Source organism: Mobula birostris, chromosome 23 (assembly GCF_030028105.1).
Source record: "Mobula birostris isolate sMobBir1 chromosome 23, sMobBir1.hap1, whole genome shotgun sequence".
Taxonomy (NCBI): domain Eukaryota; kingdom Metazoa; phylum Chordata; class Chondrichthyes; order Myliobatiformes; family Myliobatidae; genus Mobula; species Mobula birostris.
The window spans coordinates 3,752,097-3,778,268 of NC_092392.1; the positions used below are offsets into that span (position 1 = coordinate 3,752,097).

The 26,172-nt window shown below is 40.4% G+C and overlaps 1 protein-coding gene across 1 annotated transcript in view; it reads right to left on the reverse strand.

Moving 5' to 3' along the window:
- The window catches only part of chchd3a (coiled-coil-helix-coiled-coil-helix domain containing 3a), a 326,490-nt gene that overhangs the window by 177,382 nt on the left and 122,936 nt on the right, over positions 1-26,172 (reverse strand). Inside the window, exon 4 of the mRNA XM_072241199.1 lies at positions 23,256-23,400. Within this exon, the coding sequence (XP_072097300.1) occupies positions 23,256-23,400 (145 nt within the window). The remainder of the gene's footprint in view (positions 1-23,255; positions 23,401-26,172) is intronic.

The following is a 26,172-nucleotide window of genomic DNA, read 5'->3' on the forward strand; positions in this document are numbered from 1 at the left end:
GTCCACGTGGACATCGTCAGCCCACTGCCGGTTTCGAGAGGAGCGAGATACCTGTTCACCACGGTGGACAGGTTCACGAGGTGGCCGGAAGCTGTCCCACTCGCTGACACAGTCACAGAGACATGCACCAGAGCCCTGATTACCACCTGGGTGGCACGGTTCGGACTCCCAGCCCACGTCACTTCAGACAGGGGTGTGCAGTTCACATCGGCTTTGTGGTCTGCGCTGACACAACTCCTCGGAACCCAGCTCCACCAAACGACTGCTTACCACCCGCAGTCCAACGGCCTGGTGGAACGCTTCCACATGCATTTGAAGTCAGCCCTGATGGCACGTCTCCGAGGGCCAGACTGTGTGGACAAACCCCGCCCCCGGGTGCTGCTTGGTATCTGCACGGCACCCAAGGAGGACCTGGCCGCATCATCAGCCGAACTGGTTTACGGTGCCCTGCTCACAGTTCCCAGTGAATTTCTGCCAACACCCCGTGGCCCGGAGGGTGCACCTACAGCAGTCCTAACTAAACTCCAGGAGCGGCTTGGAACACTTGCCCCAGTCCTGACATCCCATCATGGAACAACACCCTCTTTTGTGCCCAAGGACCTACAACAGAGCAAGTATGTTTTCCTTCGCCGAGGCGCACACAGATCACCCCTGCAGCGACCATACGAAGGACCCTACAAGGTGGTGCGTCATAATGGGCCGACCTGTGTTCTCGACATTGGCGGTCGTGAACAGACTTTTACCATTGACCGTTTCAAACCGGCGCATCTGGACCTTTGAATGCCCGGTTGCAGTACCACCCCCACGATGACGAGGCTGGCCACCTAAAAGAACTGACAGTGTGCAGGCTGTGGACTCTGCACCTCCTAGCGCAGGTTCGGGGGGGGGGGGGGTTATGTGACGGCTCGCCCACGTGCTAGCGAACCGGCTCCAGCAGTCGCGGGCGAGGCTGCAGCCAGCGGCAACTGAGAGGGCTCTGGGTGCGGGGCAGACCTTGGCCTGGAAGCTGACGTCACTCCCCCCTCCCCCCCCCAAAGCAAGGGATGCTGGGAGCAGGACTTAAGTGCGCGCAGATTTAAACAGTAAACAGTTCAACCAGACCCTGCTCAACTGAGTGTGCTACTTTCACTCATTGCGTATGAGCGCGACTACAAGGTATTTCTTTAGCCAGAATGTGTGAATGAGTGGAATTCATTGTCAGCTGGCTGTGGAAACCAAGTCATTGAGTTTATTTAAAGCGGAAGTTGTTAACTTCTTAACTTCCGCTGGTGTTGAAGGTTACGAGAGAAGGCAGGAGAAGGGGTTGAGAAGGAAAATAAATTAGCCATGATCAAATGATGGAGCAGATTTGATGGGCCAAATGGCCTAATTCTCCTAAGTCTTATGGTCATTCAGATGATTGTGCAGTTTACTGCAATTTTAAAGTTAACAGGAAAGGAAGAAAAGTGAAGAGAAGATACATAATCTAAATTCCTGCAGGAGCAACTTGTTTCAAATCAACATGCCTGCAAGGAATTGCTATCGTCTGAGTAGGCGAACAATGGCACTAAGAGAAAAGTTCGAAGTTCAAAGTAAGTTAATTATCAAAGTATATACATCACCATATACTACTTTGAAATTCAATTCTTGCAGGCATTTACAGGAAAAGCACTATAGAATAACAAAAACTGACAAACACCAATTTGTAAAAAAGGCAACCGTACAAATAAAAATAATACCAAGAACATGAGTTGTGAAGAGAACGTGAGTCTGTAGATGTAGATGTGGATGGTTCAGAGGTGAGGTGATGAAAGTTATTTATGCCCGTTCAAGAGCTTGATGGTTGTAGGGTAATAACTGTTCCTGAACCTGGTGGTGTGGGACCTGTGACTTCTCATTAACCCCCTGCCTGATGGTAGTACCAAGAACATGGCCAGACAGTTGGGCGGGGGGGGGGGAGTTTGTTCTTTGATGAAGAATGTTGCTTTTTGATTTCAGCGTTCTATGTAAATGTACTCAATAGCGATTAGAGAGCTGCTACAGTCACCGGTGAAGAGAACGATTAGGACCCATAATCTTGATTAAGATTTCACTTCTGGCCACAATTCAGCAGTGTAATGAATACTCTCCCAATATCAAAGCCTCTTTCAACTATCATGTGAGTGGGTGGGGCAGTAAAGTTAATAGTTTATAGAATTGAATTAACTTAATTTAAAAAGAATACTCATTTATTGTGCAACTACAAACATTTGTAGGTACATGAGAACAAGAGAATAGAATTAAACTCATAATTACTAACATCATAGCTGTCTATGTACACATATCTACACTTCCTTCACTCTTCCCTCCTCCACCGATCCAAAACAAAAGCTAATTCTTTGCCAGTCATGTATTAAACCCAGGATTCATGTTAAATAACATCACCCACCTCATCTGCCTTTTCTGCACAAGGGCTTTGATCCTTTTACTTTGTTTAAAAATAAATCCTTCAAGACAAAATGTTTATTTCTGTTCTCAGAGAAGTAACAGGCTCCTTTTACTGCTAGTTTTCTCCAAGTGCTCAATAAATAAAATCAAACTGCTTAACTGCTTATGAATTCCAGAAACACTGGCACAAATCATAATGATCAAAATATGCTTCATGACTAAGGTACATATTTAACCATTCAATAGATAATACGGTGTTTTCTTTCAGTAATCAAAGCCAAAGTCAAAATAAATTTATCAAACTATGTATATATCACCATATGCTACCTTGAGATTCATTTTCTTGTAGGCATTTACAGAAAAAATGAAGTAATACAATTTATGAAAACTATACATAAACAAAGACCGACAGACAACCAATGTGCAAAAGACAAATGGTGCAAATACAAAAAACAGATGCTACAAATTTGAAATGAAAACAGAGACTACTGGAAAGTGAGGCAGCATCTGTGGATGGAGAAATAGAGCTAATGTTCCAGAGGATTTACTTCCTAAAATCAACCTGGGGGAAACCTCACATCAACTGAACTTAGAATTTGTTTTAATTGAAAACATAAGAACATGCTTTTATTTTTGTTTAAACTTCATCTGTTCTTGCAAAAGCAACACCATCGATCTTATTGGTCACTTATTGTTGTTAGTTTTCTCCAGTGCGCTACAGACGGTGTGTTGTAAAATTCTGTAATCCTCTGAAAGTGCACCACATTTAGTGGTGAACAGGTTAAGTATTCGGGCAGCCATAATTTTTTTGTTATATAGGATTAGCTTGTCTTTGTGTGTTGTACCCAGAATTTTTATCAAAATATAATCAATATATTCCCTCGATATCCATGAATGACTGACAACTACCAAATAACCCTACAGTCCCCTACCGCAGACTTTATAACCACTAAAGGGGGCTAATATTTTTTGTGTAAGGATTTCTGTCAACGAAAACATGTTTAATCCAACATGTGAATTGGCATAGTGTCATTTACAGGGACAGCATTTGACAGCTCTTCATTCAACTGTGTTGTGTAACTGAAACAAGTATGAACTCTGAAAGCCCAACAGTAATGAGAGAAAGAAAGAGTGGTGTGACTTGAATTTCAAGGCAGCATATTATTCAGAACTACTGCTTTCTAATAGCTGTGGGGTATCAATGGGTCTTACCTGTTTCAATGTCTTGAGTCCCTCAAGTAAAGCCAATAACACACGTACAAATAAGCTGATGAATCTCACCATGCTTTGTATATGACAATGGATGATGGATATTAAAAACAACTCTTCAGAAGGTGGCACATCAGTGGGCTCCAAAATGTGGAATTCAATATCTAAAACTATAAAAGATGCAAACTCAGCTGATATTTTTAAACACTAGCTCAAACCTATTTATTCAACCTTGCTTTTAACTAAGGTTTCTTTGTGTTTTATTTTCATATTTGTACTTTTATCCCATTGTAAAGCACTTTGAACTACAGGACGGGTTGCGCTTGAATCCAAAGGGGACCAATATCCTGGCAGGGAGGTTTGCTAAGGTTACTGGGGACATCACTAGAATTGCTGGGGGGCGGGAACCGAACTGAAGAGATGGAGGAAGGGGCGGTTGGCTCGCATACAGAGAAAGCTTGGAGACGGTGCGAGAGAACAGGCAGGTAATAGAGATGGGATACGCTCAGATCGATGGTTTGAGATGTGTCTATTTTAATGCAAGAAGCATCATGAACAAAGCGAGTGAGTTTAGATCATGGATCAGTACTTGGAGCTGTGATGTTGTGGCCATTACAGAGACTTAGAAAGCTCAGGGACAGGAATGGTTACTTAGAGTGCCAGGCTTTAGATGGTCAGGGAGGGAGGCAGAAGAGGTGGGGGCGTGGTACTGCTGATCAGAGTGTGTCATGGCTGCAGAAAAAGAGGATGTTATGGAGGGATTGTCTACTGAGTCTCTGTGGGTGGAAGTTAGAAACAGGAATGGGTCAATAACTCTACTGGGTGTTTTTTATAGACCACCCAATAGTAACAGGGACATCGAGGAGCAGATAGGGAGACAGATTCTGGAAAGGTGTAATAGTAACAGGGTTGTTGTGGTGGGAAATTTTAAATTCCCAAATATTAATTGGCATCTCCCAAGAGCAAGGGATTCAGATGGGGTGCAGTTTGTTAGGTGTGTTCAGGAAGGTTTCCTGACACAGTATGTAGATAAGCCTACAAGAGGAGAGGCCATTCTTGATCTGGCATTGGGAAAGCATTTTGGAGATAGTGATCACAATTCTATCTCCTTTACCATAGCATTGGACAGGGATAGGAACAGATAAGTTAGGAAAGCTTTTAATTGCAAAAAGGGGAAATATGAAGCTTTCAGGCAGGAACTGGGAAGTGTAAATTGAGAACAGATGTTCTCAGGGAAATGTACAGCAGAAATGTGGCAAATGTTCAAGGGATATTTGCATGACGTTCTGCATAGGTACGTTCCAATGAGACAATGATGGTAGGGTACAGGAACCGTAGTGTACAAAGGCTATTGAAAATCTAGTCAAGAAGAAAAGAAAAGCTTACGAAAGGCTCAAAAAACTATGTAATGATAGAGATCGAGACGATTATAAGGCTAGCAGGAAGGAGATTAAGAATGAAACTAGGACAGCCAGAAGGGGCCATGAGAAGGCCTTGGCAAGCAGGTTTAAAGAAAACCCCAAGGCATTCTACAAGTATGTGAAGAGCAAGATAATAAGACATGAGAGAATAGGACCAATCAAGTGTGACAGTGGAAAAGTGTGTATGGAACCAGAGGAGATAGCTGAGGTACTAAATGAATACTTTGCTGCAATATTCACTACGGAAAAGGATCTTGGCGATTGTTGGGACTACTTACAGCAGATTGAAAAGCTTGAGCATATAGACATTAAGAAAGAGGATGTGCTGGAGCTTTTGGAAAGCATCAAATTGGATAAGTGTCCGGGACCGGACGAGATGTACCCCAGGCTACTGTGGGAAGCAAGGGAAGAGATGGCTGAGCCTCTGGCAATGATCTTTGCATCATCAATGAGGACGGGGAAGGTTCCAGAGGATTGGAGGTTTGCAGATGTTGTTTCCTTATTCAAGAAAGGGAACAGAGATAGCCCAGGAAATTATAGACCAGTGAGTCTTACTGCAGTGGTTGGTAAGTTGATGGAAGAGATCCTGAGGGGCAGGATTTGTGAACGTTTGGAGAGGCATAATATGATTAGGAGTAGACAACAAGGCTTTGTCAAAGGCAGGAGTGCCTTATGAGCCTGAATGAATTTTTTGAGGATATGACTAAACACATTAATGAAAGTAGAGCAGTAGATGTAGTGTATATGGATTTCAGCAAGGCATTTGATAAGGTACCCCATGCAAGGCTTATTGAGAAAGCTGATGGGTCATATTCTACATGGAGGTTGGTGACCAGTGGTGTGCCTCAGGGATCTGTTCTGGGACCCCTACTCTTCGTGAATTTTATAAATGACCTGGATGAGGAAGTGAAGGGATGGGTTAGTAAATTTGCTGATGACACAAAGGTTGGGGGTGTTGTGAATAGTGTGGAGGGCTGTCAGAGGTTACAGTGGGACATCGATAGGATTCAAAACTGGGCTGAGAAGTGGCAGATGGAGTTCAACCCAGATAAGTGTGAGGTGGTTCATTTTGGTAGGTCAAAAATGATGGCAGAATATAGTATTAATGGTAAGACTCTTGGCAGTGTGGAGGATCAGAGGGATCTTGGGGTCCGAGTCCGTAGGGTACTCAAAGCTGCTGTGCAGGTTCTGTGCAGGTTGACTCTGTAGTTAAGAAGGCATAAGGTGCATTGGCCTTCATCAACCGTGGGACTGAATTTAAGAGCCGAGAGGTAATGTAAAGTTATATAGGACTCTGGTCAGATCCCACTTGGAGTACTGTGCTCCGTTCTGGTCACCTCACTGCAGGAAGGACGTGGAAACTATAGAAAGGGTGCAGAGGAGATTTACAAGGATGTTTCCTGGATTGGGGAGCATGCCTTATGAGAATAGGTTTAGTGAACTTGGCCTTTTCTCTTTGGAGCGACGGAGGATGAGAGGTGACCTGATAGAGGTGTATTAGGTGATGAGAGGCATTGATTGTGTGGATAGTCAGAGGCTTTTTCCCAGGGCTGAAATGGCTATCACGAGAGGGCACAGTTTTAAGGTGTTTGGAAGTAGGTACATTGGAGATGTCAGGGATAAGTTTTTTACGCAGAGTGGTGAGTGCGTGGAATGGGTTGCTGGTGATGGTGGTGGAGGCAGATACGATAGGGTCTTTTAAGCGACTCCTGGATAGGTATGTGGCGCTTAGAAAAATAGAGGGCTATGGGTAATCCTACGTAATTTCTAAAGTAAGTACGTGTTTGGCACAGCATTGTGGGCAAAAGGGCCTGTATTGTGCTGTAGTTTTTCTGTGTTTCTACTCCCAACATTCACGGATCACAATTCATAGTAGGAACTCCAACAAAATGAGATTCATCTAGGCAATTAAAATGGTTCAAACAAAATTTTAACATTGGGATTAAGAACAATAGTAATTTTTGGAGGAAGGAAGGACACAATGCCTTATGAGAACCCCTGTTTTGTTTTACTCAGTTTATGTAGTCTCTCATAATCACATCTGACAACTCTTAAATTGAAGCTTCCTGCCACAGGCTTGCCCTCTTTGTTGAATTAATGAGCACTTCATTAACTATTTTCATTTTTACAAAGGCAAACAATTGGAGATGAAGTTAAATAATTTAATCAAAAGTAATACAAGTGTAACACAACAGCTTCAATTTTCCTCTTCACTGAGGCAAATGCAAGTAGAAATTTTGCCATTAATGTATGAAATGATCAGTGTGCACTCTAATGATGAAAAACTGGCTAGAGTAGCAAATGATTGTGGCACCTATAGTTACTTACTACTTACTTACATACAGGGACCCTACCGGCCCAACGAGCTGCATCATCCAGCAACCCGCCAATTTAACCCTAGCCTAATCACAGGAACATTTACAATGACCAATTAACCTACTAACCAGTACTTTTTTGGATTGTGGGAGGAAATTGGAAAACCCAGAGGAAACCCATGCAGTTCACGGGGAGAATGTACAAACTCTTTACAGATAGCGACAAGACTGAACTCTGAGCTTGGGGACGCCCCGAGCTGTAAGAGTGCCCTGCTAACAGATACACTACCATGGCATCCTTTGTTGTATAAAGAAAAAAGAGCAGTGCAGATACGTAATTAAAGTACAAGGACCATGATAATGTAGACTCAGAGATCAAGAGTTCATTTTCACTGTTTACCTGATGGGAGGGAGAGAAAGAAGACAGACAAAAATAAAATCAGCAAGAGTCATAGTGAAGTACAGCACAGAAACAGGCCCTTTGGCCCACCTAGTCCGTGCCGAAACCATTTAAACAGCCTATTCCCATCGACCTACACCATGGCCCTGCATACCCCTCTGTTCCATGTACCTATCCAAATTTCTCTTAAGAATGTTGAAATCCAGCATGCACCTCTTGTGCTGGCAGCTCATTCCATACTCTTATGACCCTCTGAGTGAAGACATTTCCCCCTCATATTCCCCTTAAACCTCTCACCTTTTATCCTTAACCCATGACCTCTCATTGTAGTCCTACCTAACCACAGTAGAAAAAGTCTGCTTGCAATTACCCAATAGCCCTCATAGTTTTGTATACCTTAAGAGGTCCTAATCCATATCATTAGTGACACAGAGCTTGGGCTCAGCAGATGCATGTTACGGTTCAACAATATTCATGTGAAGAAGGGCCATTCCTGCACAGGCCAACAAGTGTCTGGCAACCATATGCAAAATTGAGCTTCAGGTGAGGAAGGGAGATAGTATCTAAATAAAAAGGGGTGAGAGTAAAGAAACTATCTGATGTGGTTTAACATCAAATTCAATCAAAGTGGTATATCCTGACAGGTTGTTCACATTATTATCATTGGTTCCCTTTTGCACAACAGCGTATAGAAAACCAACATTTCTGAAAATCTGAAGTTCAAGTTTAATTGTCGTTCAACCATACAGGAATACCGATGAATACAGCCAAATGAAACAGCAATACTCTGGGGCCAAGATACAAAACACAGTACGAACAGTCATACCCAGCAAACAAGATACATATAAGATAGCAGTGAACATACGATTACATACAAAATAATTATAATCTCATGTGTTTGCTCAAATTTCAAAATAGTTTAAAATAGTTCAGATTTAGATTCATTTAGTTATCATATGTACACTGAAGCATAGAGTGAAATGGTTGGATTAACAACCAAAACATCCTGAGGATGTGCTGGGGTCAGCCTGCAAGTATCGCCACACATTCTGGCACCAACAAAGCATGCCCATAATCTTCAGTAGAACAGCAGCAACAAAACATTAACTGCCAAATGACTCCCGTTTCTCCCTCCCAACCACCATGTGTGGTTTTCCACAATGTTCGAGCTTTTGAAGCCTATGGAGCAGTCCTGGCGAATAACAATGAAACAGACATCTCTCAAAGTTGAAATAGTTTCTCAAAACTAATTTATTAAAATGACAAATGCATCAGCTGAGATATGCAAACAAAGTAGGTTATAAACAGTGCTCTCCCTTGGGAAGCACAATTCTTTCATCTCATTATGTAATTCTGCCCGTTGGCATCACAATGAAACCTTACCTAAAACCAGTTAGAAGCTGTTGAAAGATTGTGTAATTAAAATGCTCAACAGATTTGACAAACTTTGCACATAAGCAAGGATGAGAAAGCTTTTTAGACCAGTGATTATTTACCCCAGAATTCAGCTTTACATATCCGTATATTTTATCAATGTGAATTAAAAATCCTTCTTATTCATTACTAAAGGAATTACCCTGTCAGTCAAGAAGTAACAAGGACATTATATTAGTCAATCACTGCATGAAAAATCTTCTTGAATCATCAATTACACCACATACTTCAAACTGTGCTAATCATTAACAGCTTAAAATTATGACAGTAACTGAAAAAAAGATTTAAGTTAAGCTTTTGCTTGACTTTTCTCTACATGCACTTGATTCATAATTCAGAAGTTACACAAATCATTCATAAACAAAATAATTTTTAATTTGCTGAGAGCCAAAGAGTAAGAACGCTCCTGATACACGATGGTACTGTAGTGGTTACCACTATGCTTTACAGCACAGACGACCTAAGGTTCAATTCCTGCCATTAACTGTAAGTGTACGTTCTCCCCATGACCATGTGGGTTTCTTTCAGGTATTCCAGTTTCCTCCCATTGTCTGAAGATGTACTGGTTGGTAGATTAATTGGTCATTGTAAATAGGATTAACTTGGGGAACTGCTGGGTAGCATGGCTCCAAGGGCCAGAAGGGCCTATTTCCAGCTGTATTTCAACAAATGAATAACCTTGCTCTCAAATAGATAATGTCCAATTTTAAATATTTTTTTTAACACGGGATGCAGATATCCAGTTGACGTCTCAGACGAAACCCTTCATTAGGGTCTCAGTATGAAGCGTTGATTGTTTACTCCCCTCCAAAGAAGCTGCCTGATCTGCTGAGTTCCTCCAGAATTTTATGTGTGCTCTGGATTTCTAACATCTGCAGCATCTCTTTGGGGCACCATTATGTAGTAGTTAGCGTGATGCTATTACAGCTCGGTGAATTCTGGAGTCCAATTCCGACGCCATCCGTAAGGAGTTTGTATGTTCTCCCCGTGAACCCTGTGGATTTTCTCCTGGTGTTCCAGTTTCCTCCCACAGTCAAAAGACGTATCAGTTAGTAGGTTTACTGGTCATCATAAACTGTCCTGTGATTAGGCTAGTGTAAATAAGTGAGTTGCTTGGTGGTGCAGCTCGTTGGGCCGGAAGGGCCTGTTCTGTGTTCTCCCTCTAAATAAAAATAAATTAATGACTTTGAATTGAGGAGGAAAGTAAGAGTCAACTATATTGATAGGATAGACTTTCTTTTTTGTAAATATGCACCAGATTTTATTACTTAAATTTAAATTTCCCAGATGTCATGGTGGAATCCAAGGTCATCTTTATACCTCAATAGTCAGAATACTGGATACTTGTCTAGTAACCTTACCATTTTATTTCACCCTTTTGGAATTGTATACCATCAATGATTGCAAGGAAGATCAACCAAGGTACAAATTGCTAAGTAAAGACTCTTGCTGGTTACATGGTCATTAATATTATTCATCATGTCAAGTCATGTGAAAAAAATGAAATACAACTGTGGTGAAATTTCAAAAATTCACCAAGTTTAAGAATTAAATAAGAACCCTTTTTGTTGACTACACAAGGAATTTTAAATATGCGTCAGTACTGAAGTGAAGGGTGAAGACATTACCCATTGTAGGACTTGCATAAAATTCTTGATACTTCTGCTAACAATAACTCTCTTTCAGAAGTTGTTAAAACCACTCTCCGATGCACCAAATACTTCTACATTGAAAATCTAGTGGTATCTAGTCCTTTTAAATTATCACCAGAAAACAGTAGCGCAAATAGGCTATATGGCACTTCGTGCCTGTCTGCCATGGCTGATTTGCCTCAGGCTTCAACTACTCTTCTGTGCCTGTTTCCCAAGCCCTCAGTTCCCTGAAAGAGAATCAGTCCCTTATTTCTCATCTTCAACCTCTTATTGAAGTCACTGGCTCCCAACTGCTTCAAAAAAAAAAGCATCAATCATACCCGTAGCCAAGAGGAGTAGAATGTGCTGGCTCAACAACTGCTGCCCGATGGCACTCATAACTACTATGATGAATTAGTAGAATTAACTCCCACCTCAGCAAGAACCTGAGCCTGCTGCAACTTGTCTATCATCATAACAGGATGGCATGGACTCGATGGGCTGAAGGGCCTGCTTCTGCGCTGTAGTGCTCTATGACATCAGCAATACTGTCAGGCTGCAGTTTATCAATGACAGTTCAGTGTTCCAACATCATCATACCCACAATACTAATTAACATGCTTCAAAACCTCAGGCTCTGTACCCCCCTCTCCAACTGGAGCTTTGACTTCCACATTGGGAAACCATAGTCAGTACAGATTGATAATAACATCTCCTCCTCACTGGTAATCAACAGAGGCACAGCTCACTGCTCTATATATTCCTGACTATGTGGCTAAGCACAGCTCAAACACCATCTTTAAATTGGCAGATGACATCACAGTTTTTGGCAGACCTCAAATGTCAATGAGGTGGTGTAAAGGAGCAAGAAAAATCATCTGGTTGAGTGGTGTTGAAACAAAAACCTTGTATTCAATGTAAGCAAGACCAAGGAATTGACTGTGGACTTCAGGAAGGGAAAGTCGAGAGAACATGCACCAGTCTTAACTGGGGATTCAGCAGTAGAAACAGCGAGTAGATTCCAGTTTCAGGGCATCAACGTCTCAGAAGATCTATTCTGGGCTCAACGTATTGATGCAATCATGAAGAAAGTACACTAGAAGTTTGAGGAGATTTGATACGTCACCTAAGATGTACAAATTTCTACAGATGTACTGCGGAAAGCATTCTGGTTACATCATTGCCTAGTATGGAGGCTCCAATGCACAAGATCAACAGAGGCTATGCAGGGTGCGAGACTCAGCCAGCTCCAACAGGGGCACAACCCTCCCCACCATGAAAGTCGTTTTCAAACGACAGGGTCTGTTATGGCTAGCACAAGAGGGCACAGTTTTAAGGTGCTTGGAAGTAGGTACAGAGGAAGTGTCAGGGGTAAGTTTTTTTTTTACACAGAGAGTGGTGAGTTCATGGAATGGTCTGCCGGCGGATACGATAGGCTCTTTTAAGAGACTCCTGGACAGATACATGGAGCTTAGAAAAATAGAGGGCTATGGGTAACTCTGGGTAATTTCTAAGGTAAGGACATGTTCAGCGCAGCTTTGTGGGCTGAAGGCCCCGTATTGTGCTGTAGGTTTTCTATGTCTCTATGTCTCAGGAAGGCAATATCCATATTAAGGACCTTCACCAATGAGGATCATTGCTATCATTGTTAAGGAGGTACAGGAAGGAACCTAAAGACACTCACTCAAAATTTTGGGAACTGCTTCTTTTCCTATTCCAGGGGTTCCCAACCTGGGGTCTACAGGCCCTGTGCTTAATGGTATTGGTCCGCAGCATAAAAAAAAAAGCTTGAGAAACCCTGCCCCATTCCATCAGCTTTCTGAACGGGCCATGAACTATTCCCCTCTTTTACTATTTATTTACTTATTGTAACTTTGATTTAATTTTTATGCTTTACTGTGTACTGTTGCCACAAAACAACAAATGTCAGTGAAATCTGACTCTAAAGATCATAAAATAACTCTAACACGAGGAAATCTGCAGAAGCTGGAATTTCAAGCAACACACATAAAAGTTGCTGGTGAACGTAGCAGGCCAGGCAGCATCTCCAGGAAGCTCTTGGCTCCATCCCTCCCCATCCTGTCTTCTCCTATCATTTTGGATCTCCCCCTCCCCCTCTCAAATCTCTTACTAGCTCTTCTTTCAGTTAGTCCTGACAAAGGGTCTCGGCCTGAAACGTCGACTGTACCTCTTCCTAGAGATGCTGCCTGGCCTGCTGTGTTCACCAGCAACTTTTATGTGTGTTGCATAAAATAACTGTATCTCCTTTGTTTTGTTTTCCATTACTCTCACCTCCATCACCCTCACTGATAAATTCCTACACACCCATTTTGAATGACCACCCCCCCCTTACTAAGTTACTCTGTTCCCTTGTTCAAGACCCTCTCACTTGTATCATGTCCTGCCCCTTAGCACCTGCTCTCATGACTATACCCTTTCCCCACATGAAACCACCACGGTGGGCTTCACAGCTGAACAGGTGAGAAGACAGCTGAAACATCTTAACCCAAGCAAGGCTGCAGGACCGGATGGTGTCAGTACCAGGGTACTCAAAGCCTGTGCCCCTCAGCTATGTGGAGTACTTCGCCATGTATTCAACCTGAGCCTGAGGCTCCAGAGGGTTCCTGTACTGTGGAAGACGTCCTGCCTCGTCCCTGTGCCGAAGACGCCGCACCCCAGTGGCCTCAATGACTACAGACCAGTGGCATTGACCTCCCACATCATGAAGACCCTGGAGAGACTTGTTCTGGAGCTGCTCCGGCCTATGGTCAGGCCACACTTAGATCCCCTCCAGTTCGCCTACCAGCCCCGACTAGGAGTTGAGGATGCCATCGTCTACCTGCTGAACCGTGTCTACGCCCACCTGGACAAGCCAGCGAGCACTGTGAGGGTCATGTTTTTTGACTCCTCCAGTGCGTTCAACACCATCCACCCTGCTCTGCTGGGGAAGAAGCTGACAGCGATGCAGGTGGATGCTCTCCTGGTGTCATGGATTCTTAATTACCTGATTGGCAGACCACAGTATGTGTGCTTGCAACACTGTGTGTCCGACAGAGTGATCAGCAGCACTGGGGCTCCACAGGGGACTGTCTTGTCTCCCTTTCTCTTCACCATTTACACCTCGGACTTCAACTACTACACAGAGTATTGTCATCTTCAGAAGTTTTCTGATGACTCTGCCATAGTTGGATGCATCAGCAAGGGAGATGAGACTGAGGACAGGGCTACGGTCGGAAACTTTGTCACATGGTGTGAGCAGAATTATCTGCAGCTTAATGTGAAAAAGACTAAGGAGCTGGTGGTAGACCTGAGGAGAGCTAAGGTACCGGTGACTCCTGTTTCCATCCAGGGGGTCAGTGTGGACATGGTGGAGGATTATAAATACCTGGGGATACGAACTGACAATAAACTGGACTGGTCAAAGAACACTGAGGCTGTCTACAAGAAGGGTCAGAGCCGTCTCTATTTCCTGAGGAGACTGAGGTCCTTTAACATCTGCCGGACGATGCTGAGGACGTTCTACGGGTCTGTGGTGGCCAGTGCGATCATGTTTGCTGTTGTGGGCTGGGGCAGCAGGCTGAGGGTAGCAGACACCAACACAATCAACAAACTCATTCGTAAGGCCAGTGATGTTGTGGGGATGGAACTGGACTCTCTGACGGTGGTGTTTGAAAAGAGGATACTGTCCAAGTTGCATGCCATCTTGGACAATGTCTCCCATCCACTATATAATGTACTGGCTGGTTGGGCACAGGAGTACATTCAGCCAGAGACTCATTCCACCGAGATGCAACACAGAGCGTCATAGGAAGTCATTCCTGCCTGTGGCCATCAAACTTTACAACTCCTCCCCTGGAGGGTCAGACACCCTGAGCCAATAGGCTGGTCCTGGACTTATTTCCTGGCATAATTTACATATTACTATTTAACTATTAATGGTTTTATTACTATTTATTATTTATGGTGCAACTGTAATGAAAACCAATTTCCCCCGGGATCAATAAAGTATGACTATGACTACTATACATTTCAATAAGGTCATAGCTCATTTTTGTAAACTGCATAGAACACTGATTGAACTGCTTCAGCTACATGTGATAGAATAAATCCTTTGTCCTAGGAAATGGTCTCATGACCTCATCTGGACTGCCTCGACACTAATAAATCCTTTCTTAAACAAGGTGACCAAAAGTATGCACTCAAAGTATAGCCTTCCCAACAGCCTGCACAAATGCAACAATACTTCCCAATTTCTAATTTGCAATAAAGACTGAAATGCATTTGCCTTTGCAACTAATTTATCGCACCTAAAATACTGGAGGAACTCAGCAGGTCAGGCAGCTTCTGTGAAAGTGAATAAATAGTTGACATTTCAAGTTGAAACCCTTCTTCAGGACTGAGAGTATATTCATTTCCATAGATGTTGCCTAACCTGTTGAGCTCCAGTAGCATTTTGTGCGTGTTGTGTGTGTATATCTTGTGTTTATTACTTATGGCAGCTGTCTATTATCTTTGTGATTGTGCAGTTTCTAATAATTTTTTAGACTCCATGTTATGAAGAGGGCATACTACGGGCTTCAAAATAATTAAAAATCACATACTACCTTATAATTGGATTGTGGTTAAGAGAATTTTTTTTTTGTGGGTAAATGACAACAAGCCACATGCAGGCTGTGGATAACAACCTACACTGTTTGGTCCAGAGTTCACTCATAAAGCTGCTTTAATGAGCTTGGATGAAGAATTGTATAAAGTGTGATTCAAACCAGGTAAACTGTTGATTTGTATTAGAGCTGTGTCATCAGATCACTGATTCTAAAAAAAACCTGAACATCTTGTGGTGAAATTCAATGTTGGATTGTTCAGAGTGGACTGATCATTCATATTTAATAGATCACTGGGTCATATATCAAACTATGAAAATGAAATGTAGTTGATTACATCAGTAACTTTAAAAAGTGTCAGCAGGGTGAATGACAACTACCTAGGGAATTATACCCTGGAAAAAGGCATCATTACCCCATTTCTGTAAAGTGTAAAGGGAGAGAACTGATCAACGTACAGCAGCAGTTTGACACTGGCATCAGTAATCTGTATATTTGTGGTCAGGTGTACATAAATTATTGATGCCTCAGTGCCTGGCTTTTATTCTTTTAATTTCCTCTTATCAGAAGCTTAAAATTTTATTGACAAATAACCACCATTGTTCTGACATGTTGCTATCACGCATTCCAAATAGATGGATGGACAGTCAAATTTCTATGTTGAAGAAATTTCTGTGATAGAAATTTGTAACCTTTTATCAAATCAATTTATGCACATGTTCAGATATATCAAGATTAATAAAAACAGTCATTTAATCAGAATCTTTTGGATTTATAAATATAAAAACATATTATGCAGAAAAATTATTTGATATCCAATTGTGAAACCAATCAATAGATTGAAGTTAACTAGAACCGTTCTTGAACACTTGATATGTTTTATTACTGCATCATTTATAAATATGACTGAATATATTTATCATTAGGATGCTAAATTATACAATGCAACATGTACACAATATATGTGGCATTGCAGTCAATGAGTTTTGCATTGCAATGAAAGTGGCCATTTATGTATTATTTCTCTGCAACAATAAGCCATGGTATATTATTGGAATCAAGCACTTTATTATCGAAAGGTCACAAATATCTTATGTTTAACTTTTTACAGGGATGTGAAAATTACAGATAGGAACATATAACAGTATAGCACAGGAACAGGCCTTTTGGCACATAACGTTATGCCAAAATATTAGAACTGGTAATTAAATGACTAACAAAACTAATCCTATCTGCCTACACAATGTCCATACCATTCATTCTCTATACATCTACGTGCTTATCTAAGAGCCCCTTAAACACGTCTATTTTATTTGTCTCCAGTACCTCCCTTGGCAGCACATTCCAGGCACCTACCAGTATCTGTATAAAGAAACATGGCCTGGGCATCTCCTCTAAACTAACTCCTCTCACCTTAAATGGATGCCTCTAGCATTAAACATTTCATCCCTGGGAAAAAGATACTGTCTGTCTATTCTATCTATGCCTCTCATAATCTTATAAATTTCTATCAGGTCTCCCCTCAACCTTTACCACATTATCCAATCTTTAGACACTACCTCAGTTTTTTAAAAAATATACAGTATTTCAGTTTTTTAAAAAATCTATTCAATATGCATATACTGTAATTGATTTACTTGTTTATTTATTATTAATATTTTTATTTGATTTTTCTCTGCTAGATTATGTATTGCACTGAACTGCTGCTGCTTAGTTAACAAATTTCACGTCACGCGCCGGTGATGATAAATCTGATTCTGATTCTTCTCATAGCTTAAGCCCTCTAATCTAGGCAGCATCCTGGTAAACCCCTTAGCAACCTCTCCAAAGCTTCCACATCCTTCCTACAATGGGCAACCAGAACTGAATGGAATACTGCAGATATGGCCTAACTAGAGTTTTACAAGGCTGCAAGATAACTTCCTGATTCTTGAAATTAATGCCTCAACTAATAAAGACAGCATGCCATACACCTTCTTTATTACCCTATCAATCCATCCAGCTAGTTTCAGAGCGCTCTGGATTTGGACTCCAAGATCCTACTATACGTCATCACTGTTAAGAACTTGTTATTAACAGTGTAGCCCCAAATACAGTTGATCTATATCCTGTTATATCCTTTGGTGATCTTCTACACTATACATACCACCACCAAACTTTGTAGGAAACTTACAAACCCACCCATACCTATTTTCATCCAGGTCATTTATGTATTTATCACCAAACAGCCCAGGCTCAAGTAGAATTCATACAGAATGCTTCCAGCTAGAATAAGTCCATCGACCACTACCCTCTTGCCTTAAATGGGCAAAGGCCATTTCTGAATCCAAACAGCCAAATTATCATGGATCCCATGCACCTTCATCTTCTGAGTGTGTCTGAATAGGCTTAGAAGTCCAGGATACTGAAGCAGTGAAGGTGAACAGAGAATTAATATTCTTAAGCAACACACACAAAATGCTGGAGGAACTCAGCAGGCCAGACAGCATTTATGGAATAGAATGCAGTCAACTTTTCAGGCTGAGGTCCGGATGAGTTCCTCCAACATTTCGTGTGTGTTGCTTGGATATTCTCATGTTTGTGATTAATATTTTTTAAACCAAGATTATGCCTGGCATGGATGAGAAACTTAAAAGTATTCCCACACGCTTGCTGCCTTGTCTTTCTCGGTGGTCACAAATCTGGAAGGTATTGATGAAACTATGAAGTTTACCTGGTTCCAGACATCGATTCAGCCTTGCTCCAAACAAAAGCTAAGATGATGAATTCCAGAGGTGAGGTGCAAATGATTGTTGTTGAAACTAATCAAGAAGATGAATGAGTGTGGCTCCACAAAAGTGGAAGACAACACTCTTCATGTGAAAAAAGCTCCAAGCAATTCATCTTCTTGCAGTTATTAAGAACACTGTCCCATGCTCAAAATCTTCCAGCAAAGATCTTTCTAAATCCAGGCGGGTTCAGGTGGGAAGTAGGTAGGTTTTGTCTGGCCCCTGAATATCCTAAATATACCACTTGCCATTACGTCTTATATCATCAAGGGCATACTTAAGAAACAATGATTAACTGTGTTGGACTTGTCCAATAGGACAAATTTTCCTTTCTTCCAGACTGTAGCATTTGTTAAAAATTAGCTAAATATGAAGCTTTGAGCTGCTGGAACTACTGTAATGAAGCATAACTTCTAAATGTCACTGAGGGTGAATTGAGTGAGAAAAGCCCATGGTTTCTCCTAATAACATTGTCATTAACAGATTAATTTACAGAATCACAGAGGGTTCTATTCGGCCCACTGTGTCCATACAGTCCTTTTGGAAATGCTGCTGCATTGGTCTCAGGCATTTTTTTCTTTTCAAACAAAACCAATTTATTTTAAAAAAAAAGTTATTTCGAATTGCTTCCACCAGTTCTGCAAATAGTAAATTTCAGATTGGAGTAATACACTCCAAACAGAATTCTCATCTCCCTTTCAGTTCTTTGGTCAATTACATGAGATATGTGCCCTCTGGCAAACAACTAACTGTCCATATAAACAGTTTTCTCTCATTTACTATGTATAAAAATCTGAGCACCTCTGATAATTTTCCCCTTCATTTTCATAGTTCCAAGGCTAACACCCCATGCTTCATCATGATATATAAACTGAAGTCTCCTGCATCATTCTGATATTATTTTCTCCTCACAGCTACATTTTCCCGTCACTAATAAAACCAAAGGTTTCTACCAATCATAGTGGTACGATACTGCAAAACTGAGGAAGTTCAGCCCCAATGCTTTACTTACCTGCTTAAAAACTGTTGTTATACCAACAATTCAAAGTTTTAAAGAATTCCACTTGCAATCTATATATGCAATAATAACTGTCTCACAATGAGTTGACAGCATTTCATTCTTGACAACACTGCATATTGCTCATAGGAGTCAGCTTGAAGGTTTGACAATGCAATAAAGCTATTTTCCAACTTGCAACAGGTTTAATAACAGCTCATTGTAACTACTCACTAAAGCATGTGATCCACATGAAAATGCAGGATCGTTACATCAAGTTGGTATTTGATGGCATTATTCACATTACTGAACTATGGATTCTTGCATGCTAATACTTCACCCACCATTTATTATGACTCAATGATATGATGTCAATATGTGATTGCTTGTGACAATGCCATTTGAAAATCGTTCACATCATCAACCACAAGTTCAAACTGACTTGCAAGAAAATGATTTGGTCAGATACTGAAAATTAGATGTGTTTTTCTTTTACATCTTCAATAAATGACTTTCCAATTCTACTTGCCAAATACCAAGATATCTTTAATGAAAAGTGAAGTAATGAAATTTCCAATCGAAGCAGTACTCTGACACCATCAACAGTGAAATGCAGTTTTTCCTTTTGAAAAATAGGTTTATTAGACTAAACAATATTTTTAAAAAGTTTAAATTTGGAAGCTAAGACAGTAAAAGGCTAACAATCCATGTTTGATTTGGAAACCCTGATGGTTCAACACCTTGTTCACTGGATGATACTTCCTGCACTTCCTTTAAACTCACTGGGATGCAGTTTCTAGTCATCCTTTTAAACCCACTTTATTTAGTGTAATATTTATTATAATGCTGTGTAACATATTAAATAAAAAAAGCTAATTCAAAATGTGTCGGGGTACCAACAGAAATGACGTCCAATAATTTCAATGTTCTGACTCCAAAGACCTAAATTGGCTGGATTACCAGAGATGTACTATGAATTTGAAAATAACCTAACTGCTTGTTAAAATATGATGTCCTTGGTAGGCAGTGTAAGTTTAGTGCCAAATAAATGCACTGATTTATATAGCTTTTTGTACTACTCTGTTATGTCTTGTCTGTTTTCATGTATTGGGGCTTAGATCCTTAAAAGTGTTTTTCAGTATGAGGTGGAGCACTTTTCACAAGAACAGGACATTTACAAAGGAGTAAATGTATATTAAATGCACAAGGGAAAAGGATGTGGGGAAAGACACAGAAGGAATTAGTGATGGCACCAATGACTGATCATTTCAGGAATAGGATTCCACAAAATGAACACTCAGCAGGTCATTGACTAAGCCAGAAGACTCTGCTGCCTGACTTAACATAAATATTAGATTTTCCAGCTTTTACATATTTATTTAGAGATGCAGTGTGGATCAGGTCCTTCTGGTTCAATGAACTGCAATGCACCACCCAGCAATTCACCTATTTAATCCAAGCCTAATCACAGGACAACTTATAATGACCAATTAACCTGCCAACTGGTACATGTTTGGACTCTGGGAGGAAACTGGAGCACCAAGATGAAATTGCACAATCATGGCAAGAATGCACAAACTCTTTACAGAAGGTGCCAGAAATAAACACTGAACTCTGATGCCCTAAGTTGTAACAGCATTATGCTAACTGATACACTATTGTGGCGTCTTACTTCTGCTGTCAACTCCATTTCCTAAATACCAGATATCGTAAGTCAACATCTCACAAAGTAAAGATTCACAATGGAGACTTCATCATAAAATTCCAGAAAAGTATTGTAATCTAGAAATAGCAGACGAACTTAATAGACCCATTTTTTTCAAACAAAGCAAAACAAATGACATCTTGTGGGTGGCATGGCTTACTATGACTGTCAAAAGTTACTTCCATCGTGATTGGTTAGTTTCAGAACTACAGCTGCCTTTCCCACTGGTTAGCTGTCTAGTGTCCAGTTTCAAATATCCCAGGTATAAAATAGCGCGTGGAAGAGACTTGCTCTCTTTTAAGGCAAGTGGTACACATAACTATTGGGTAGGTATGTTCTACACGCGCTTTTAACTGTTTGTTAATGTATATTTGTAGAATATTCAACTTCGTAGTTTCTCTAACTTGTGGTACATGAACATTTGGTCAAATTTTTACTGTTTGAAAATAAATGATTAATATACTTATTCAGTCACTGTTTTCTGTCTCACTCACCAGATTTTACATAAATCTTTTCACAGATCAAATCGATCAACCTGTTGCTGAAAGATAATAATGGATTATTCCCACTGCTTATACATGGAACACTTATGAATTGCTCAGAGATCAGCATGGTACAAAGCATTTTGTTACATAGCTCAGTAAATTTAACAATAAACCTGTGAATGTAAAAAAAAAGTTCTTCATAAAATCAAGTCAGTATAAACATTCTGCTGAGGTAGTACTTCTTTCATAGCCCATTTTCAAAAAAAAAAGTTGAAGGGCAATTAAGCAGAATTGATGCTTGCAGATTCTATAATGATTTTTATCAATTATTTGCTATATTGCTTTAACATCAAATTAAAACACAATTTATGGTTGAGTTTGACTTAAAATAAAGCAAGTCCTGATGAAACAGGGTGACTTTAACATGCCAAGTGGGAGTACAGTAACTAATGCATAACTACTTCCAACATGGTTTGATTACTACCTTCCTGATAAAAAGTGTTCTACATAAATCCCCATAGAGAAATATTTCTCCCTTCCATCGATTGTGAAGACAGGAACTCATGCTAGAACGTTGTTGTGAATGGCAGAGGTAAATCTAGTAGCTTTTCTCAATGGTCACATTTATAAGCTATTCGGCTGTGTGTCACCAAAGTCAAGGCTCATCCTCTTGTAACCTGATGTACAAACAGAGAATTTCTATCAAGAGTTTCAGTACAGTGACAGAATGCAATAGTGCTATTTAACTATGGAAGCATCAGAGCTTAAACTCATCTTGAATTTTCCGAGTCCCACATGTTATCATCAATCATTCCTTTCAGCACTGATCATTAAATGGTGATCAGAAATAGGAAGCTTAATTGGATTTCTCCTCAGTTTAGTTTAGAGGCATAAATATAAATTGTAAGGAACTAAATATAAATCTTTTCTGCTCTGCACAAAGCAGCTTGGAAGCACGCACTTGTGCATACTTGTATTTGCAAATTTTGCTTCAGGGGCATCAAGGATTCTGAAAAACAAAAAGGATTCTTGCTGCCACCCAGCTGAGTTTAGCTAACAATGCAGAAAGGAAAAATAATCCAAATCTATGACCACATTATAAACTTCTTTTACCAAAAGAAAGTATTTTTTGAAGAGAAAGCCATTTCAAAAACAGAATGTGGATCTTTACACGAGTCTGGATCTCACTGCTTTTCCAAATATAACTTTTGTGAATGGGTAAGTTCATGAATTGCAAACTTATTTAAACATATTTTCCCCAAGATTAAATGATTGATTTTCTATATCTTCTAACAGTCAGAATATCTTAAAATTTAAAAAAAACACACTTATCCTTAAATTAATTTTTCCAACCAAACCAATGTACTGAAAATGTAACTTTCTTACAAGTACATAAATATTGGAGTCCAGCATGCATTTTTTTTCAGCCGGTAGAAACCAACTAACTGCAAATTCAGTTGGGAGAAATGTATGCAAACCTCTTCAATCCATTCAACTTTTCCTTCACATCACCAATGTTAGCTCCACTGACTATTTGAAGAAAACACTCTTACCTATCAACGTGCAAATTATTTGTTAGAGGAGAAACTGGGAAAGTACACAACCCAACGCTAATTTTGAAATAATTGAGGTCAAAATAAAAGCGGTGCAGTAAATAGAGCAACAGGTCATTTTGTCCGCCACTGGACCGATGGTGAAATTCTGAGGAATCAGTGGAATGGGCTTTTCACATGGATGGTTTCCATTATCTAATGCAACAAATTTTCCTAGTTTAATAATATCCTACTTCAAATAGTACCTGAGTAATATCCAGCTTATCAAATTTTACAATTATCAAACCAGCTGATAGATCAGTTATCAAAGGTTATCAATCTACTTACTGCGTACTTGGATTTCAGTCGCTCCTCTTCAGTCAGTGTTCTCTCCCGCAACACTGCTTTTACAAGGCTATCATTTGCAGCATCTCGCTCACGTTCAAGAATTTTGCTGATCTCATCGTGAACATATCGTTTATCATGTTCAAGCCTGTATTTCAAAACAGAGAGAGAAACAAAAATATAATCACTTAAGACAAGAAAAATATCCAGGGACATCATGGGTTGTGTTTGCTTAGCTGCACCACCAAAAGCAACTGAAGACATGCAACCAAAAAGAATATCTGCAACCATTTTCAATCAAACATACCAATCACTCCTCCTATAATCAGCACCGGATCCAAAATCCAGCTAAATAATCTCATGCCACACAAGATTAAGCAAACTAGTTACAACAAAAACTATTGGTCACTGACATTAAGTCTTAAAAAACCTTCTCAACAAAACTACTTGCTCACCTTGTAAACCTATGACACTGCTACAAAACTCAACCACGATTCTACTCAAACAGAATATCAACTGATTTTTTTGTGGGTACAGTATTGTGCCAAAGTCTTATGCACATACAAAAAATTCTGTAAAGTGATTGTTTTCAAAAATAATGAATTGAAACGTTTCTAAATATCAAAAAAAATTACTTCAAGAGAAGTAAACTGTAAAAAACTAAATCAAATCAGTATTTGTTGTGATCACCCTTTGACTTTAAAACTGCATTAATTCTCTTAAGTACACTGTTTGCAGCTTTATAAGAAAATAACCTGGAAGGTTGTTCAAAGCATTTTGGACAATTTGTCATAGCTCTTCTGCAGACTTTGGCCGTCTTGCTTGTTTCTATATCTTCAGGTAATCCCAGACAGTCTCAATGTTGTGAGATCAGGGCTCTATGGAGGCCACACCATCTGTTGCAGAACTCCGTGTTCTTCTTTTTTGCTGAAGATAGTTCATTATGACCTTGGCTGTGTGTCTGGGTCATTGAAGTGCTGTAGAATGAAGCTGGGACTGATCAGACGCCTCCCTGACGGTATTATGTGATAGATGAGAATCTGCTTGTACTTCTCAGCATTGAGGATTCCATTAATTCTAACCAGATCACCAACTCCAATTGCAGAAATACCGCCCCAAACTAGCAGGAAACCTCTGTCGTGCTTCACTATTGGCTGCAGACACTCAGCCAGCACCCCAGTTCTTGTGTTTCTATGTGTGGGAGAGTGTCTTGGGTTTGTTTCAGTTTCGAAGGAATGGCTTTTTGGCAGCAACTCTTCCACAAAGCCACTTCTGACAAGACTCCTCCAACTATAGAGCAGTGTATTTAGGTTCCAGTGGTTTCTGAGAGTTCAGAGCTGACAGCACTGCTGAACTTCTTTCGATTTATAAGCGATGTTAGTTTAATGTATCTCTTGTCTGCTGCACTCAGATTCCGTGGCCAACCGCTGCGTTTCTGGTCCTCAACATTGCTTGTTTCTTTGTACTTCTTCAGAAGAGCTTGAACAGCACATCTTGAAACTTCTATCTGTATCGAAATTTCTACTTGGGAATAACCACCTTGTGTCTTGTTGCTATGCTCATCCTTGTCACGGTGATGATTTTAAGGTTAAACTGTGGTGTCTGCCACTCCCTCACCTATCAGCTTGGTTGTCCTTCGCCCAGTTTGATTCCATCTATATCTGTTTCTATTTCCGTTATCAGTTTAGTTCATTCAACTCATAATGTCATTGATCATTAACATCCTGCTTGTTATCTTTGTTTAATTATGCACTAGGTTATATACCTACAAAGTAATGAAGTTTTCAGTTGAAAAAGTGGTTTATTACTTAATATGCTACTTTCTTTAATGCAATACAAATATTTCTCTGCCACATTTAACCTTTCAGAAAATGAATGCTTGGAAATCCAAAATTTGCTCTTTTCTACAGACACACTAATGCAGACAACAAAAATATATAAAACAAATTTATATTAAAAATCTAGGGTGCCTAAGACTTTTGGACAGTACTGTGTATATAGACACAGTGGTTACTTTTATTAAGTACAGGAGTGGAATACGGTGTAGTCTTTTACTGCTGTGGATTTTCCACTTCAAGTTTTATTCAGAGATGGCTCTTCTGCATACCACTGTTGTAACTCGTGGTTATCTGAGCTACTGTCACTTTCCTATCAGTTTAAGCTAGTCTGGCCATTCTATTTAATTTGGGATTAACAAGGCAGTTTCAGCGAACTTCCAGTTAATTTTTCCCACCATTCTCTGTAAACTCTAGAGGCTGTTGAATGTAAAAATCCCAGGCGATCAGCAGTTTCTGAGTTTCACTCAACAATTTATGTAGGGCCTCAGGTGCAGAGTCAGAGTAAGAAGGTGGAGGGAAGGGAGGAAGAACCACAAGGTGACAGATGAAACCAGGTGGGGTGAAGTAAAGAGCTCGGAAGTTGATCGGTGAAAGAGAGGCAGGGCTGGAGAAGGGGGAAATCTGACTCTGTCCATCAGAAAAAGCAGGATCTCTCAGTGACCACCATCTTAATTCCACTTTCTGTTCCAATATGGTAGTCCATGGCCTCCTCTACTATCGTGATGAGGCCACACTCATGTTGGAGGAGCAACACCTTATATTCTGTCTGGCGATCATCCAACCAGATGGCATGACATTGATTTTTCGAACTTCTGGAAATGTCGCCCCCTTCACCATTCCCCATTCCCTCTCTCACTTTATCTCCTTACCTGCTAAATCACCTCCCTCTGGTGCTCCTCACACTTTTCTTTCCTCCATGGTCTTTTGTTCTGTCCTATCAAATTCCCCCTTCTCCAGCTCTGTATCTCTTTCACTAATCAACTTCCCAGCTCTTTACTTCACCTCTCCCTGTTTCACCTATCACCTTGTGGTTCTTCCCCTCTTCCCCCTCTGACTCCTCATCTTTTTTCCTCCAACCCTAA